Source organism: Nerophis ophidion, linkage group LG14 (genome assembly GCF_033978795.1).
Source record: "Nerophis ophidion isolate RoL-2023_Sa linkage group LG14, RoL_Noph_v1.0, whole genome shotgun sequence".
Lineage (NCBI taxonomy): Eukaryota > Metazoa > Chordata > Actinopteri > Syngnathiformes > Syngnathidae > Nerophis > Nerophis ophidion.
In genome coordinates, this window is record NC_084624.1 from 35,190,426 (window position 1) to 35,207,434 (window position 17,009).

The 17,009-nt window shown below is 40.1% G+C and overlaps 1 protein-coding gene across 1 annotated transcript in view; it reads left to right on the plus strand.

The window, feature by feature from the left end:
- Positions 1-385: 385 nt before the first annotated feature.
- The window catches only part of wnt9a (wingless-type MMTV integration site family, member 9A), a 71,350-nt gene continuing 54,726 nt past the window's right edge, over positions 386-17,009 (plus strand). Inside the window, exon 1 of the mRNA XM_061920553.1 lies at positions 386-517. Within this exon, the coding sequence (XP_061776537.1) occupies positions 426-517 (92 nt within the window). The 5' untranslated portion in view covers positions 386-425. The remainder of the gene's footprint in view (positions 518-17,009) is intronic.

The window sequence follows — 17,009 nt, forward strand, 5'->3', positions numbered from 1 at the left end:
ATTTCTTTTTGTTGTTTTTTAAACTTGTCCGAAAATATACGACTACCATGTTGTAATATGTTGGGAAAAAATAAAATAAAAAAACATGCCGTTCAATTTGTGTTAGTGCTTATTTAAAAAACTCTGTTTTGATGCAGTTCTGTATTAGTACGTCACGATGTAATCTGTGGAATAACTAAAAAGTGACATAGTGATCTGTGGATGTTGCTCAGATATACTCTCTCTCTCTCTCTCTCTCTCTCTCTCTCTCTCTCTCTCTCTTCTCTCTCTCTCTCTCTCTCTCTCTCTCTCTCTCTCTCCGCAGCTGGGAGGAGCGCGCCCCGCACCTCGTCTCCTCTTAGTATAAGAAGCGTGGAGCGTCCAAGTAGGGACTCTGTGCAGCTACTCAGGAGCAACGAAATGATCTGCCCTGGAGCCGCAGCAAAATGCTGGATGGACACCTACTCCTGGGATGGTTATCGTTCACACTCCTAGTCTATGTCATCCACTTGCCGCCACCCAGCGCAGCCTACTTCGGGTAAGTCCACCCCCCCACCCCCCGTTGGATGCATGCTGCTCTTAATTGACTTAATTGGTTTTAGGTGCGTGGATTAAGTGTTGTGGTTTAACTTGTTTTTGCAGGTTTTTAGCAATACTGTTGCTTTTAGTTTTGTTTGAGTGCATGGCAGAAAAAGTTATTTTTACTCCCAGGAAAAATAGCATATGATCATATCCTGAGTGCAAAAAGGTGAGTGTATATACATGGCCCACAAGCAACAGCTGGTAACAATAAAGCCATCTGACTGACTGGACTGGACTGGTGGCCCAAACGTCTGCTGCTGCTGCTGCTGGGCTTGCATTAAAAACAGAGAAAGAGAGAGAACTCCCCCACCCAATTCGGCATAAACATCACACACCTCAGGCAGCAGAAACTATTATTTTCTTTTGATTCCACCTCCAACTCTCGCGCGCACAAATGCAAAAATAACACCGGGAACACGTGCATTTATCTGGAAATTGTCAATGTTTGATCGGACGGAGGGGCAAAGGTGCGCGCCCGAGCAAGTGGAAAAGAGAAAGAGGTGTCACCCCCCGTGACCTTAAATCTAACACTGGAAAAAGTACATGACTGTGTACTGTTACTACATCACTCAGACTTGGATTGTGGAAAAGGTACAATTATTAAAGAAAGTGTGCTATATTTCTCACCAGAAATCACCTAAATCCCTTCTTAAAGTAACGCCTAAACCCTCACACGTGTCAAAAAATACAAATGCAATTTTAACACTGGTTGTACGTAAGCTTCATCTTGTGCTACTCAGGAACACCAGAGATTTAATTTTCTCACAAAAATGAAATATCATGGACATTTACATATGCAATAACAGGACATATACACCATAATATAAGTTATTAACTATATGTTAGGTCAAGAAAACAAACACAGAGGCTATTTCATCCCTACAAGCATGATTCGCAGGTTTCCCTGCTCTTTAAGGGATTGTATTATAAAATCCCCTGAAGAGCAGGGATTTTGTTTTACAATTATAAAATCCCCTGCAGAGCAGGGAAACCTACGAAACAGGCTTGTAGGGATGAAATAGCCTTTGTGTTTTTTCCTGACCTAAAGTATATTCCGCTCTACCCCAGTATTGAGCACTCTATAACGGATAAACCACAGAAACCTCGACTATAAGTTATTAACTATATATTTATTAACTTAAGACCGGTGTTTAGGTAATTTAATACTTATTGGAAGCTAAACTGAGATAGTACGTACAAATGAAGATATATAGTGCACCTCATAAAACACCTGGCTCTCCAAGTACCACCATAATGACCAACAGTAAGATAAAGGAGCTTAGTAGGCCTAAGTATTTGTTAAAAACAAGACATAGGTTTTATTTGACAAGTATATTTATATTTTGGCCACTGTAGTACTACACACAGTTGAATAGTTGCACTGTGTTTGGATATAGGAAAATAAAACACTGTACTTTCATCAAGTGATTCTTTGGCGTACCACTAGATGAAGCCCAGCCACCATAATGACCAACAGTAGAATACAGGAGCTTAGTATGCCTAAGTATTCGTTAAAAAAAAGACATAGGTTTTATTTGATAAGTATATTTAATATTTTTGGCCACTGTAACACTGCACACAGTTTGAATAGTTACATTGTGTTTGAATATAGGAAAATAAAAGACTGTACTTTCATCAAGTGATTCTTTGGCGTACCACTAGATGGTGCCCTGCCACAGTTTGAGAACAACTGATCTAGAAGATGGAGATCTCAGTAATGTATCCCTTGTAGAGCATCCAGCAAAGTGTTTGGGTCAAAACAGCTACAGGTAGTTATTTAATGCGGGGCTTTCCAAGGTGAGGTTTGAGGCCCAAAAAGGGTAATCAACTGTAAGAATAGTTTTCTTTGCTTTGACTGTCAATTTGGCAAATGTTGTTGCATTCACTTGTCTATAACATTATTTATCACTTATTTGTAAGTATACATTAATGATAAAAGTGGTTGGTATTTTTGTCAGTTTGCCTCCTGGATTTTTATTTCTAGTGACTTGCTTTATCGTGCCAACTTTCAAATTGGGTTGTGCAATCATTTCCTGATTGTGAGGAAAAGAAAGCGGGAAAAATAAATGATTAATTTAATACTAGATTAATCGTGTTAAGTGCTTGTTAAGAGCTAAAGAAGGGCAACGTTATTGTTGTCAGCTATAGAATGTGAAGTTACATCCGCGTCTGGCACATTTGCATCACAACAGAAGTACAGAATACTCAGAAATCAAGAAAAATGCCTTTAAGATTGATGCACTAACATGCCTGTTGTTTTCTTAAGCATGACATTTCAAAATATACATCCGTTTTACGGCAATATGTGATGTATGTTTGTCAGTTTGCACCCTGGATTGCACACAGTATCATGTCTTCTGGCAGCCAACTTTGGAAATCGGCCAGCTTAATACTTTTTGGATATTATGGGGGAAAAAAGTCTGCATAATACCGTGATCAATTGATTTATGAATTAACTGTTGATTAATCGCAACTTGCAGCAAACGCCTCATTACTTTCCGCAACCAGTGATTGCTTTGTCAGCTGTTGGATATTAAGCTACATTTATGCTTTGTCAAAACATTTGCACTAAAAAAAAAAGACTTCAAAATATTTAGAAATCGAGGGAATTTATCATCAGAGCGGCAATGATTATTCAATTAGAAAAATAAAGTTTTGATTTATATTTTGTTGCTTTGATTAATCGAATGGAAAAAAAACCTAATAAAAAATGACCAAATCAAGACCACATGGAGTACCTGGAACTTTAAATACGCAGAAATAGTTTCCCCATGGCTGGTACTGTGATCTATGTGGCAGTGGACAGCATAGAGTTTTAAAACATGTGCACATGTTGAAAGTGCTGTTGATGATGGGAATTTATAGTAATTAAATTATAAACAAAGTTATGGCTAGTAGATCAATTGTTTATTTGACCTATTTTCCCTAAAATACACGTTAAAGTTACAAGTGTTTTTTTAAAAAATCCGATTACACGAATAATCAAACAAACTGATCGATATATTACTAAATTAATCGATAGACGCAGCTCTAACCAACATGTCCGTTGTCCTTTGTCGTTACCTTTAAAAGTATACGTCAGCGTCATGGGGATATGTTGTGGCTTGCGCAGCCCTTTGAGACACTTGTGATTAAGGGCTACATAAATACACTTTGATTGATTGATTGAAGTTTTAATTTGTTCGCGTCCTGGTTGACCCTCGAGTGAGTTGCTTTATTGATAATTTCATGTCTTCTTGGGGACGTTTGTGAATAGTAGAGGTTGACTCTTGGGAAGAGTCATTGATTAATTGATGAAATAACTCTCGATTAATTTGCATCTTGATTCAATTGCGGCACTTTTGATATTGTCAGTTTCTGGTGTGAAGAAAGACAGCAAGACTTCATCTATGGGGAGTTGGGGTACATCTACGCCAGAGGTGTCAAAGTTGTTTTCACTGAGGGCCAGGTCGCAGTTATGTTTGGCCCCAGACGGCAGCTTTTAACAGCAAATACTATTATTACACAATTTTTTATTGATTTTATTAGTAGATTTTTTTCAAAAATAAAATGTAAAAAAATATGGTATGTTTTTTTACTGTAAATTAAAAAACCTACGCAGTGGCCTAGTGGTTAGATTGTCCGCCCTGAGATCGGTAGGTTGTGAGTTCAAACACCGGTCGAGTCATACCAAAGACTATAAAAAAATGGGACCCATTGCCTCCCTGCTTGGCACTCAGCATCAAGGGTTGGAATTAGGGGTTAAATCACCATAAATGATTCCCGGGCGCGGCACTGCTGCTGCCCACTGCTCCCCTCACTTTCCAGGGGGTGATCAAGGGGATGGGTCAAATGCAGAGGACAAATTTCACCACACCTAGTGTGTGTGTGACAATCATTGGTAATTTAACTTTACTTTAACTTTAAAAACTGCAATGTTAAAGTTAAATTTTGGCACCTGAGCTGCCAGTTTGTTTCTTAGTTATTTTTACCGCAAATCAACAACTGTGGATTTTTCGGTGTATTACGGTAAATATCAAAACGGCACCACAGTTTATTACAGTAAAATAAGTACTGTTTTTTTCATGTAGAAAATAATGCTGTTAAAACCACAGTAAATTCCACAATTTTACCATAAAATCTATTGATACTTTCACATTGCACAATTTGATGGATAACTTGCTTTGAAATCATTATTATTATTTATTTCGATTCAAAAAATGGTTTGAAAGTTTGATAATATATACCGTATTTCCTTGAATAGCCACCGGGGCGCTAATTCATTTAAAACCTCTTCTCACTCCTGCGCTTATTGAAGGCATGCGGTAAAAGTAAGTAGGCGCTAATAATCTTAAAACCTTCTCACCCCTGCGCTTACCAATGGCATACAGTAAAAAGTTGAGTGCAATAAAAAGAAAATCAATAAAAATGTTACCTACGGCCGCGGCTCGGTGGTTGGGGACCACTGCTCTACAACATGTCATCACTTCCACCTTTACACAATGCTATCTGCGTGCGTGCCGGCCGGATGCATGCATTTTGCTGCTTCTCATATGAGATTGCAATGCATACTTGGTCAACAGCCATACATTTTACACTGATGGTTGTGCTATAAACAACTTTAAACACTCTTACTAATATGTGCCACACTCTGTGAACCCACACCAAACACATTTCTGGAGAACATCGGCTCTGTAACACATTATAAATGCAACATAATAATTACCCAGAATGCTATGCATCCATGACTCTTGGCTATATTATACACGCGCCCCCAACCCCGCCCACCTCAACCGACACATGGAGAGGGGGTGGGGGCGGGGTTTGGTGCTAGCAGGGTGTATAATATAGCCAAGAGTCATAGATGCATGGCATTCTGGGTAATTCTTATGTTGCGTTTATAATGTGTTACAGAGCCGATGTTCTCCCAAAATGTGTTTGTCATTCTTGTTTGGTGTGGGTTCACAGAGTGTGGAGCATATTAGTAAGAGTGTTAAAGTTGTTTTATATCACAACCGTCAGTGTGATTTGTATAGCTGTGGAACAAGACTCCTGGTTTACACATAGTAAAAGCAAAAAAACTCCTCCGCCATTTTGAAAAAGGCGATAGGGGAAGCGTCACTTGTGACGTCATGAATTTGACCCGGCGGTAAAAGTAAGCATGCGCTTATAAATCTGAGGAGTGAGATTGACCCGGCAGTAAATCAAGGCAGGTGCATATTACATACCCGGCGGCAGTTCAAGGAAATATTGTATATACACAATATTTAAGTTAACATAATTTGCGATGACATTGAGTACAAGTATTTTTTTTCTTTCAATATAGAAATAAATAATTCATTTAGTGCAAAAAGTTACATTGCTTTATTGCTTTATTGCTATTACTTCCAGGATTTCCAGGGCCAAACAAAATGATGTGTCGGCCACATCTTGCCTCCGGGCCTAGAGTTTGACACCCCTGATCTACGCTATGACACAACTATCGCATTGAAACAGGAGTTGAGAACATTCATACATCAGGGGAAAACATTGCATGGAATTGCTCTATTACGCTACGTCACTGTCTAAGAGGACAAATATGAACCCAGATTCCTGAAGCTTGGCTGGCAAGCTAGTTGGCACCCGCCTCACCACTGCTAATGCTAATGTATATTTACTTTCTCTCTCAGCGTTTGTTTTCAGAGTAGCTGTATCTGCACCACGTGGCGTTACAGCACTCCAGATTTACGGGTCGCGGCCCCGGGTGAGAGGAGAATATGAATGAGTTTTTCTTTTTTTTTTTTCCTGGGGGGGTGAATGATTGAGCCGGGCAGCCGAGGAACATGACGTTCACTAAAAGGTGACTCAGACTGAAAGAAACTCCACACTGGTGTCACTCCGGCTCAGACCTGCTGGAAAGCGGCAGCACAAACAACACAAACAAAACCTGCCAGGATAAAGATACACACCAGGGCCCTGCCGGGGGCCTCCTGGGTATTGATTTACTCAAAATAAGAGGGTCGACGTTGCATACCCAATTTCCAGAGTGCGGTGGAGCGTAAGTGAAACATAAACACAATCGTCTCCCCGGCCCACGGTCTGCACGGCCGAGGGCGGGGTGGGATTCCTGGCGTAGCCGGGCGCCCGCTTAAATTGTCATCCTTCGCCACAAGAATGCAAGCCCGGTTTTTCTTTCCTTCTCGTCTGTTGTGGCAGGTGCTGCATCTTCGCGTTATCATTTCGCGTCAAGGATTGGGCCCAAAAGACGTCTGCTACTGGCTTAAATGAGAGGAAGGTGCCTCATTCTGTGGTCTTGTGTCTCATTCTGTGGTCTTGTAAACGCTCGCCAGATTGCGAGGAGGCAACGGTTTGTTTTTATTGAGTTCATGTGAGAAGCAGCTGGAATCTCCAATCATGGTGCGCCAGGAGCAAAAACAGAGCCCTCTACAAAGCTAAAACGGATCCGTCGATTGATACTGGACACTAAACGTACAAAGTATTTATTTTGACATTACGTGTGTTGAGGCCCGGAATGCTCATAACATATTAGTATTTTGTTTTGTGTCTACAGAGAGATGTTCTCATCGTTGTCATATTCATATAATGCACAAGTTCAAGCTGACCACAGTAAGGGACAGTGAGTTAAAGGCCTACTGAAACCCACTACTAGCGACCACGCAGTCTGATAGTTTATATACCAATGATGAAATATTAACATTGCAACACATGCCAATACGGCCGGTTTAGTTTACTATATTACAATTTAAAATTTCCCGCGGAGTTTCTTGTTGAAAACGTTGCGGAATGATGACGCGCGCGCGTGAAGTCACGGACTGTAGAAGACATATTAGCGCAGCACCATTTGCGGCTAAAAGTCGTCTCTTTTCATCGTGCAATTAAACAGTATTCTGGACATCTGTGTTGCTGAATCTTTTGCAATTGGTTCAATTAATAATGGAGAAGTCAAAGTAGAAAGATGGAGGTAGGAATCATCAGCCTTTAGCCACACAAACACATGGTGATTCCTTGTTTAAAATTCCCGGAGGTGAAGCTTTCCTATGGATCACAGCGGTCAAGCGAACATGGATTCCGACCGAATGTCAACCAGCAGGTTTCGGTGAGAAAATTGTGGTAAAAAGTCGCCTCTTACCGGAGATCAGCTGAGCTTGCACCGTCCATGCAGCTGCCGTCGACTTCCCTCAGAGACTGGCGTCAAGACACCCGTGGACACACCCCTCTGACTATCAGGTACTATTTAATCTCACTAAAACACTAGCAACACAATAGAAAGATAAGGGATTTCCCAGAATTATCCTAGTAAATGTGTCTAAAAACATCTGAATCTGTCCCAATTCAATCGCCTTTATTTTTTTATAAAACAGTTTTTTTCTAGTCCTTCGCTATCAATATCATCATCCACAAATCTTTCATCCTCGCTCAAATTAATGGTGAAATAGTCGTTTTCTCGGTCCGAATAGCTCTTGCTGCTGGAGGCTCCCATTATAAACAATGTGAGGACGAGAAGAGCCCTCACCCTTGTGACGTCATCATCTGCGACTTCTGGTAAAGGCAAGGCTTTTTTATTAGCGACCAAAAGTTGTGAACTTTATCGTCGATGTTCTCTACTAAATCCTTTCAGCAAAAATATGGCATTATCGCGAAATGATCAAGAATGACACATAGAATGGACCTGCTATCCCCGTTTAAATAAGAAAATCTCATTTCAGTAGGCCTTTAAAGCAACAATAGTTAACAACCTGTCCTCTAAATACTACCAAGACAGAGCTGAGATACACAAGCTTGCAGCAAGGAGAATATCATCATCTCTGTTACTGTCAGTATAGGTGGGCCAGCCTGGACACATGTGTTGTTAGCATTAGCATCACTGCTACTGTTGTTGTGTGTACAGTTTTGTTCGCGTTTGGCACATATATTAATTATATTTTCTTTTTTACAATTTCACTTTTATCCATGACTCCACTTGCCATCGATGCATTTCCACTGGCCAAAGCAGGTATACTAGGCACCATTTCTACTACCTGTCAGTAAGGATACATTGCGTGTTCGGTTTTGTAAAAAGATAAGTGCTGGGTAAGCGTTTAGCATGTATAGTCATTAGCTTTACTTTTTTTTGAGCTGGTTACATTTACCAGTTTTTTTTCATGACTGATCGCCTTCAATGCATTTCCACTGGGAAGACGGGTAGTCCAAGGTACTACATTGCTACCTGTCAGTACGTCAACACTGCAAGAGTGTATAATCCCACCCGCCAAAGATTTTTATAGGCTTGATGAAACCATTAAAACTAAGGTTGCTATTGGATGCAGCACTCCCGCCACCCCAAAGGGAGCAACAGCGAGGCATTTGTGTCACAATGAAACACAGCAGTGGGGTGAGTAGAAGTCAAAGTACCACTTATAGTCACAGACACACACACACACACACACACACACACACTAGATGTGGTGAAATTACCCTCTGCATTTTACCCATCCCCTTGTTCCACCCCCTGGGAGGTGAGGGGAGTAGTGAGCATCAGCGGTGGCCGCGCTGGGAAATCATTTTAGTGATTTGACCCCCAATTCCAACCCTTGATGCTGAGTTCCAAGAAAACTACTCATTTAACCCTGAAAAACAATCTAAATAAATTGCGAAAATCGGACTTATGACAACTTGTTCTGCCCCGAGCAAGTGCTGTACCTGTGTGTGTGTGTACCTTTTAACAGATGGATAAGGTAGAAATCCACACGTGTAAGCTTTATTACCAAACTTCTTTTCGTCGATATTGTACACAAAGATATTTAGTTGTTTTTTCTATTGGAATTGCTGTCTTTTGTATTCGTGGTTGTGCTGTTTTTGTCTGAGAGTAACCCTGTCAATCAAAGCTCATTTGATATTTGTAGTGCTAACTTCGACCTGTAGAGGGCGGTAACCCTTCACATGAGGTTTATTTGTGATGCGTCACAGATACATAAATGCATCCAATGTTCGATATGGATGTTGTTTAAAGGCCTACTGAAACCCACTACTACCGACCACGCAGTCTGATAGTTTATATATCAATGATAAAATCTTAACATTGCAACACATGCCAATACGGCCTTTTTAGTTTACTAAATTACAATTTTAAATTTCCTGCGACGTTTTCAACAGGAAACTTCGCGGGAAATTTAAAATTGCAATTTAGTATACGAAAAAGGCCGTATTGGCATGTGTTGCAATGTTAAAATTTCATCATTGATATATAAACTATTAGACTGCGTAGTCGGTAGTATGACCCGTATGATGACGCGTGCGTTTGACGTCTCAGGTTGTAGAGGACATTTTTTTCCAGCCCGATCCAAGCTATAAGTAGTCTGCTTTAATCGCATGATTACACAGTATTCTGGACATCTGTGTTGCTGAATCTTTTGCAATTTGTTCAATCAAAGTAGAAAGATTGAGGTGGGAAGCTTTTAGCCTTTAGCCACACATACACAGCCGGTGTTTCCTTGTTTAAAATTCCCGAAGGGTGAAGCTTTACTATGGAACAGAGCGGTCAAGCGAACATGGTTCCCGACCCCATGTCGACCGGCAGGTTTCGGTGAGAAAACTGTTCTAATAAGTCGGCTCTTACCGTAGTTATGAGCGGAGCTTGCGTCCTCCTCCAGCTGCTGCGGACTATTACCTTCTCCCACCGGAGACACTGGTGGTCAACACACCCGTGGCCACACCCCTCCAACTTTCAGGTACTATATAATCTCACTCTAACACTAGTAACACAATAAGCAGATAAGGGATTTTCCATTATTATCATAGTAAATGTGTCTAATAACATCTGAATCGCTCCCACTGTCCTTGCCTTTTTATTTTTTTTTACTTTTATTTCTAGTCCTTCACTCTCAATATCCTCATCCACAAATCTTTTATCCTCGTTCAAATTAATAGGGAAATTGTCGCTTTCTCGGTCCGAATCGCTCTTGCTGCTGGTGGCTATGATTGTAAACAATGTGAGGATGTGAGGAGCCCTCACACCGGGGACGTCATGCGCACATCGTCTGCTACTTCCGGTAAAGTCAAGGCTTTTTTATTAGCGACAAAAAGTTGCGAACTTTATCGTCGATGTTCTCTACTAAATCCTTTCAGCAAAAATATGGCAATATCGCGAAATGATCAGGTGTGATCATAGAATGGACCTGCTATCCATGTTTAAATAGGAAAATCTCATTTCAGTAGGCCTTTAATTTATATATGCGTGACCATCTGTAGTTTATTGAGTGAATGTATAAACATGAAACCTATCTTATTAATATACAATACACAATGGACATTATTTAAGTAAAATATACAATTGACGTATTACTTTCATAATGTGTATGTTGATATGTTTAGTCATACGAATCTAAATGAAGGAGGAAGTGCAAAGAAAAAAAAAACTGAGGAAGAAAAATAATTTAAAGAAAAAGGAACATCAATCCTCAACAAAACTTCTGGAGCTTCTTTTTCTTCATGCTGTTAACTATCTGTCTAGCTGCACACGCTGGAATCGAGTACTGAGGGCAGAATATTGAATTTATTGACAGTATAGTGTGAAAGCCGATGTGTTTACTTTTAATTAAGTAAGCGCAGTCTTAAAGGAATGTTACCTGCGAAGGCACTTTCTGACAAAACATCCACATTTCGATGTTTGGCCCCCGAGCCCTTGGGCTCTTGAAACTGCAGCCCTCTACTTGATATAGTTGAATAGCCCTGATCTATGCTATTTATAAAATACCTCGTACTGTTAGTGGGCGTGGTGCGTATGATTTACTAAAACTACATGTACAATTGAAAAGTGGTGTAGACCGCCTTATTTAAATTTGAATTTTATGTGCATGCGGGGCTTTTACCTAAGAAACACTTATTTACTACACATTCATGTAATCATGCTCTTACCTGCAGCGTTTTGCTATGTTTGCAAACATAGAGGAGACATTTACTACCTTTTATGGGTATTTTAGAAGCAGTCCTGCAGTGCATCTACAAATTGTACATTAAAACCACATTTTTCTTTTTTAATCGCTTAAGGTGAGCGAGGCTGCACTTAAGTAGTCCGCTCAAAACACACAAAAATGCATATTAAAGGAAGTTTTTTCCATATAAGAAATATTTAAAAAATATATATTTTATGTAGAAAAAATTAATGTCATTAAAAAAATACTAAAGGACACAGAAACGCATTAATTGAATTTGTTTTAATTAGCTTTTAACCTCGCAGCTATCCAATTTTAAAATCATGTTGTTAAATAAACGATATGCCTAATATTTCTCTTAGACCATCTAAATATGTTGACACACACACACGTAGGATGGAGGATTCTCATCTCCCCATCGCAGGGGTGCTCACATTTTTTCTGCAGGCGAGCTACTTTTCAATTGACCAAGTCGAGGAGATCTACCTCATTCATATTTTTAATTTATATTTATTTATTTATGAAAAGGACATTTTTGTTACCAAGTTAATGGTGTTTATTGATAATACAAGCATGTTCAACACATATAGATTCCTTTCTTTCATGAAGACAAGAATATAAGTTGGTGTATTATCTGATTCTGATGACTTGCATTGATTGGAATCAGACAGTGGTGCTGATAACGTCCGCATTTTCAAATGGAGGAAAAAAAAAGTCCTCCTGTCTGTCCAATACCACATGAAAGTGGTTGGATTTGGCATCTCATTTGTCCAACTTGCATAATCGTTTTCAAACACTTTGTTATGAGAGTAGCGTATGTGCGTGTGTAGCTTTAATGTGTTGACAGCAGGTGAGTGACGTCAGTAAGTGTGTGGGCGAGCGAGGAGAGGGAGCGGTCGCCGAGGGCGGGGGAGAAATACATTGGCATCAAACTCCTTAGCTTGCTAGCTTGTACACGCTAGCTTTCCGAGACTCTTATTTTGTTAGCACAGGCAGGATGAAGCAGGTCTTTTATGGTGAAGACAGGAACTGTGCAGTCGGCCTTTAGAGTTTTGACTGCAGGTACGGCCCAAGAGTCTGTTGAAATGAAAAGTGTTTCTCTCCATCCGTCGTGTCAGTGATATTTTTCTTAATAATGAGCTCAGACACTATCCTTGGGTGCCGAGAATGTCAAACAACTGACGAAAGTGAAGTCGTGAAGATTGAAGATTGCTCATTTTTATGTCTATTTTTTTAATGCCTGGCTTGTGATGGACTGACACACCCTCCGCGATCAACCGGTAGCTCGCGATTAACGTAATGCCCACCCCTGCTCCATCGTCTGTCTGTGCAGCTCGAGCACAGATCTGCACGCCCACTTGACACTTGCTAAATAAAACGCAAAGTAGTGCTAGCAAAACGGTGATGAGTGAGTGTTGATAAATTACATTGCGTGCACTAAATAATATTTGCATATAGTCCTCCCAGCATTGTGGGAATTTTGATGATCAGCACATATTTTGCATCTACAAAGACACCAAATGGATGCACGCCTTATTCAGCCCACTTAAAATATTCAATCCACTTTGCACGTGTTTTAGTACACGCAAACCTTAAGTAAATCAGGCCCTTTGTGGACTGTTTGGGAAATGCAGATGAGCTACTGTAGGTTAGCGTATAGCATGTATTGTCATTAGCTGAACTGTTTTACAGCGACTGCTCCCCATTGATGTATTTCCACTGGAAAAAGCAGGTACTACAAGGTACTACTACGTGTCAGTGAATCAATTCTGTGAGGATACATTGCTACAAATGACAAACATAGCTTACCTTTTTGCTACTGCATGTATACTCCACAGTCTCCAAATGGTTGCACTTCGCCCTCGGTCTCCTTCTGGATAACATGTGCCTCCTCAGTGTGGCCAACAGCTGTATAGTGAAGGATATACAAGGGGCACATTACCCAGAGTTTGTTAGCATGTTTATTCTGACTGATGCGTTTAAGGCAGCTTGGTTTTCACAGTTTCCCTCTGGATGCTCAAACGCTTTTTTACTACTAATTAAAACCATCACTTGTTTTTGCCTTTGGTTGCCCGTTGTCACATCAGTGAGGCATTTTGCTAAAAATACCACGCTCACAAATGGGTAAGAGGATGTTTTTTTTGTGTTGCCATTTAGGAGCCTACATATAAACATTTCCCGGTGCCCTTGTGGCGGCGGTTTCGCGGGGAGCTCCTGGATGATTACAACTCATTAGGAGTGTTGCCGGGCAGACGGTGGGCGTCCCTGATTGTCCCTGGCGGGGAGTAAAGATGATACGGAGACATTTGCACAACTTCATAGGATATCCTGGGACTCTGAGCCCCGCCTCGAAGGGATAGGATTCTCTCAGCACTTGACCTGAGAGCGTGTTTGCTTTTTATGATACATGATTTGGACAGGGCAGCCTGCCATACCTAAGGATGCCACTAGGCGAAGTAGCATTGGGTGCACCGGATGACCTTTTGCAGTAACACAAGGAGAGTGGGAAGCAAAGTGTGAAAACAGCCAACCTAAATGCAGCCAACCTTGCTTGAAAACAATTAAGAAACCCTCAACTTCAACTTGCAAAGCACAACAGAATCATGTTGGAGATGCTTTCCTGTTGAATTACAAGAAAAAGTCATGGTAAATGGGTTACACCTGTATAGCGCTTTTCTACCATTTTAAAGGCCTACTGAAACCCACTACTACCGACCACACAGTCTGATAGTTTATATATCAATGATGAAATATTAACATTGCAACACATGCCAATACGGCCGTTTTAGTTTACTAAATTGCAATTTTAAATTTCCCTGAAGTTTCTTGTTGAAAACGTCGCGGAATGATGACGTGTACGCGTGACGTCAAAATATTTTATTTCCTGTAAGGCAGGGGTGTCCAAAATCCGGCCCGCGGGAAGTCCCAAGTTAAAAAAAAACATCCATCTATTTTCTACCGCTTATCCCTTTTGGGGTCGCGGGGGCCTGGAGCCTATTTCAGCTGCATTCGGGCGGAAGGTGGGCTACACCCTGGACAAGTCGCCACCTCATCACAGGGCCAACACAGACAGACAGAAAACATAAATATATATATTCATTTCCTACCGCTAAGGGGTCAATTGCAGGAATGGTTTAGACTTAATTTTTTACACCGGATGCCATCTCTATCAAAACCCTGGCTGAGAATCGAACCCAGGACCTCTCCATGAGATGAAGAAGTGTGTACCATTAGCCCACCCGTAATAACATAGGAGGCTACTGTTAAATTTTACACTTTTCTATTAAAACTAGTCATAATCATGTAATTTCACACTATTTATATCATGGTAAATTTATAACTCATTCTAAAGTTTTCACGTTTTAGACCGGGAACACAATGTTGTGCATAAAAGGTACTACACATTGACCTTGTTCTCCTTACATTGCATTTCTCACGTAGGCCTTCAGTGATGTCCTACTTAGTCCGACTTCACCTCTCAAAATACCGTAATTTATGTCGCCACATGGAAACGGCTGGAGATACTATACAGAAACCCACTTGCACACTACTATGCATTGAATCCCCTCAACAGTCTACAAAACGGTCTGTTTTTTGGCGCATTTAACATTCAATAAACCTGCTTCAGCAATTACAACATATCTTATGTGGTGCTGTCAAAATTAAAATAATTGTATGAAACAAATGAAACATGAACAAAAGAAGAAATAAAGTTTTTGGACAAAAAATTTGTAACACCCATTTAACGCTATAAAAGCCAGTGGTACAGCTCGTGGTAGGTAGTTGGTTGTAGTCGGTTGATTCGTGTGAAAGTGGCGGGTAAACCATTTCTCCGCTGAGATAGCTTCCCGTGGCGGCCAAACTCGTCCCACAATCTCTACTTTCTCTTAAGTATCCTTCTTGAAAATGGCTTCCCAAATCTACATCTTCCACCTAATCAACATTTTGCTGTCCTTCTTTGTGAGTACTGGTGAGTTTTCTGTGGCTTTCTATGGATAGTATGGCTCCGGTGGCACTTCCTGTCTTCACAACTTGTGATTGGATACTCACTTGGGACTCCCAAGTGAGTATCCAATCACAGGACGCCTAAAATGTCAGGGCCAGCTTAAAGGCCTTACTGACAACAACTTGTGATCTGATTGGCTACGGCAATTGTCTATCACCTGTATGTGTCCGATCACTTACAGTGCACAGACGCCCACATTGTTGATTCTGAAGGCCCCGGGCAGATTTCGTATAGCATGGCAACATAAGATAGCTGAATTCTGATTGGATACAAACACTAACCTAAAAACAACAGCACTGGAAGGAACGTGGACCCCGACTTAAAAAAGTTGAAAAACTTATTCGGGTGTTACCATTTAGTGGCCAATTGTACGGAATATGTACTGTACTGTGCAATCTACTAATAAAAGTTTCAATCAATCAATCAATCAATCAATCAATCAATTCAACGTAGTATGACATGAAGATATTATGAATAATTTTAGATATTTAGGGAAAGTAAATTAAAAATTACTTTTATCTGTAATTACGATCATGATTTCTGGTTATGTTAGGCCAGCAGAGAAGGAAGGCCTTGCTGGCACTAACGACACACCACTGCATTAACCAAATATTGCACATAAAAAGATCAAACTGAACTAATAGAAACAATAACATCTTCAACATCTTAGTTCCTAGGAATCAGTTTTAGTGCTCAAGGGTGGCATTTGTTGTTACTTTTGTGTGGGTTCACCTAATAACAAATGACAAAAAAAAAAAAAAAAGAACACTAAGCTAATAATGACAAACACGCTGTTCATTTTGTGTTCATACACATTTTAAGTTTGATTTGCAAGTATGCTTTTATTTCAGTTTGTTGTAGGTGTTTTGCTGTAGTCAGGAAATAGTCTTTGCAATTAAGTTGAATGTGCCAATCTAGTCTTTTGTTGAGTTCTACAAAGGGTTTTTACTGTAAGTATTGTACTCATTACTAGTGTCGGTAACAACGCCGTTGGAGTATAACGGCTTTACTTACGGCACAATTGTTTTCAGTAATGAGTAATATAATTAATTGCTGTTGCCATCGTTGCAAAGCCATTGCCGTTACTGAGAAAGTGAAATGATGCGTTACTGTAGTTTGGTTGAAAGAAGCGCAGAGTGTTGGTTTCGGCACGCATTATCTGCATACAGAGAGCAAGGGTGGGGATGACAAAACTAGCAACAGTAGCGAAAAAATCCACTGAAAAAAGGACACGATAGACTAGTATCTAGGGTTGGGTATCGTTTGAATTCGAACGATTCCTATTCCGATTCTTTGTTTTGATTCCGATTCTTGACGATTCTTGATTCCGATTCTTTCTTTAAAAAAAAAAGGCAGGATCAAAAAAAAGTTTAGGATATTTTAAATGAGCTAGCTAACCTACAGTCTTTCTGAATGAAATAGTCTGACATTCTCTATCAATTTTAATTCTATTAACTTTTTATGAACTCTACTATAAATTCCTCACAGGGCTGTTTTCAACTAGAATATAAATATAAAATCTATGAAGTTGAATATAAATATTATAAATTATG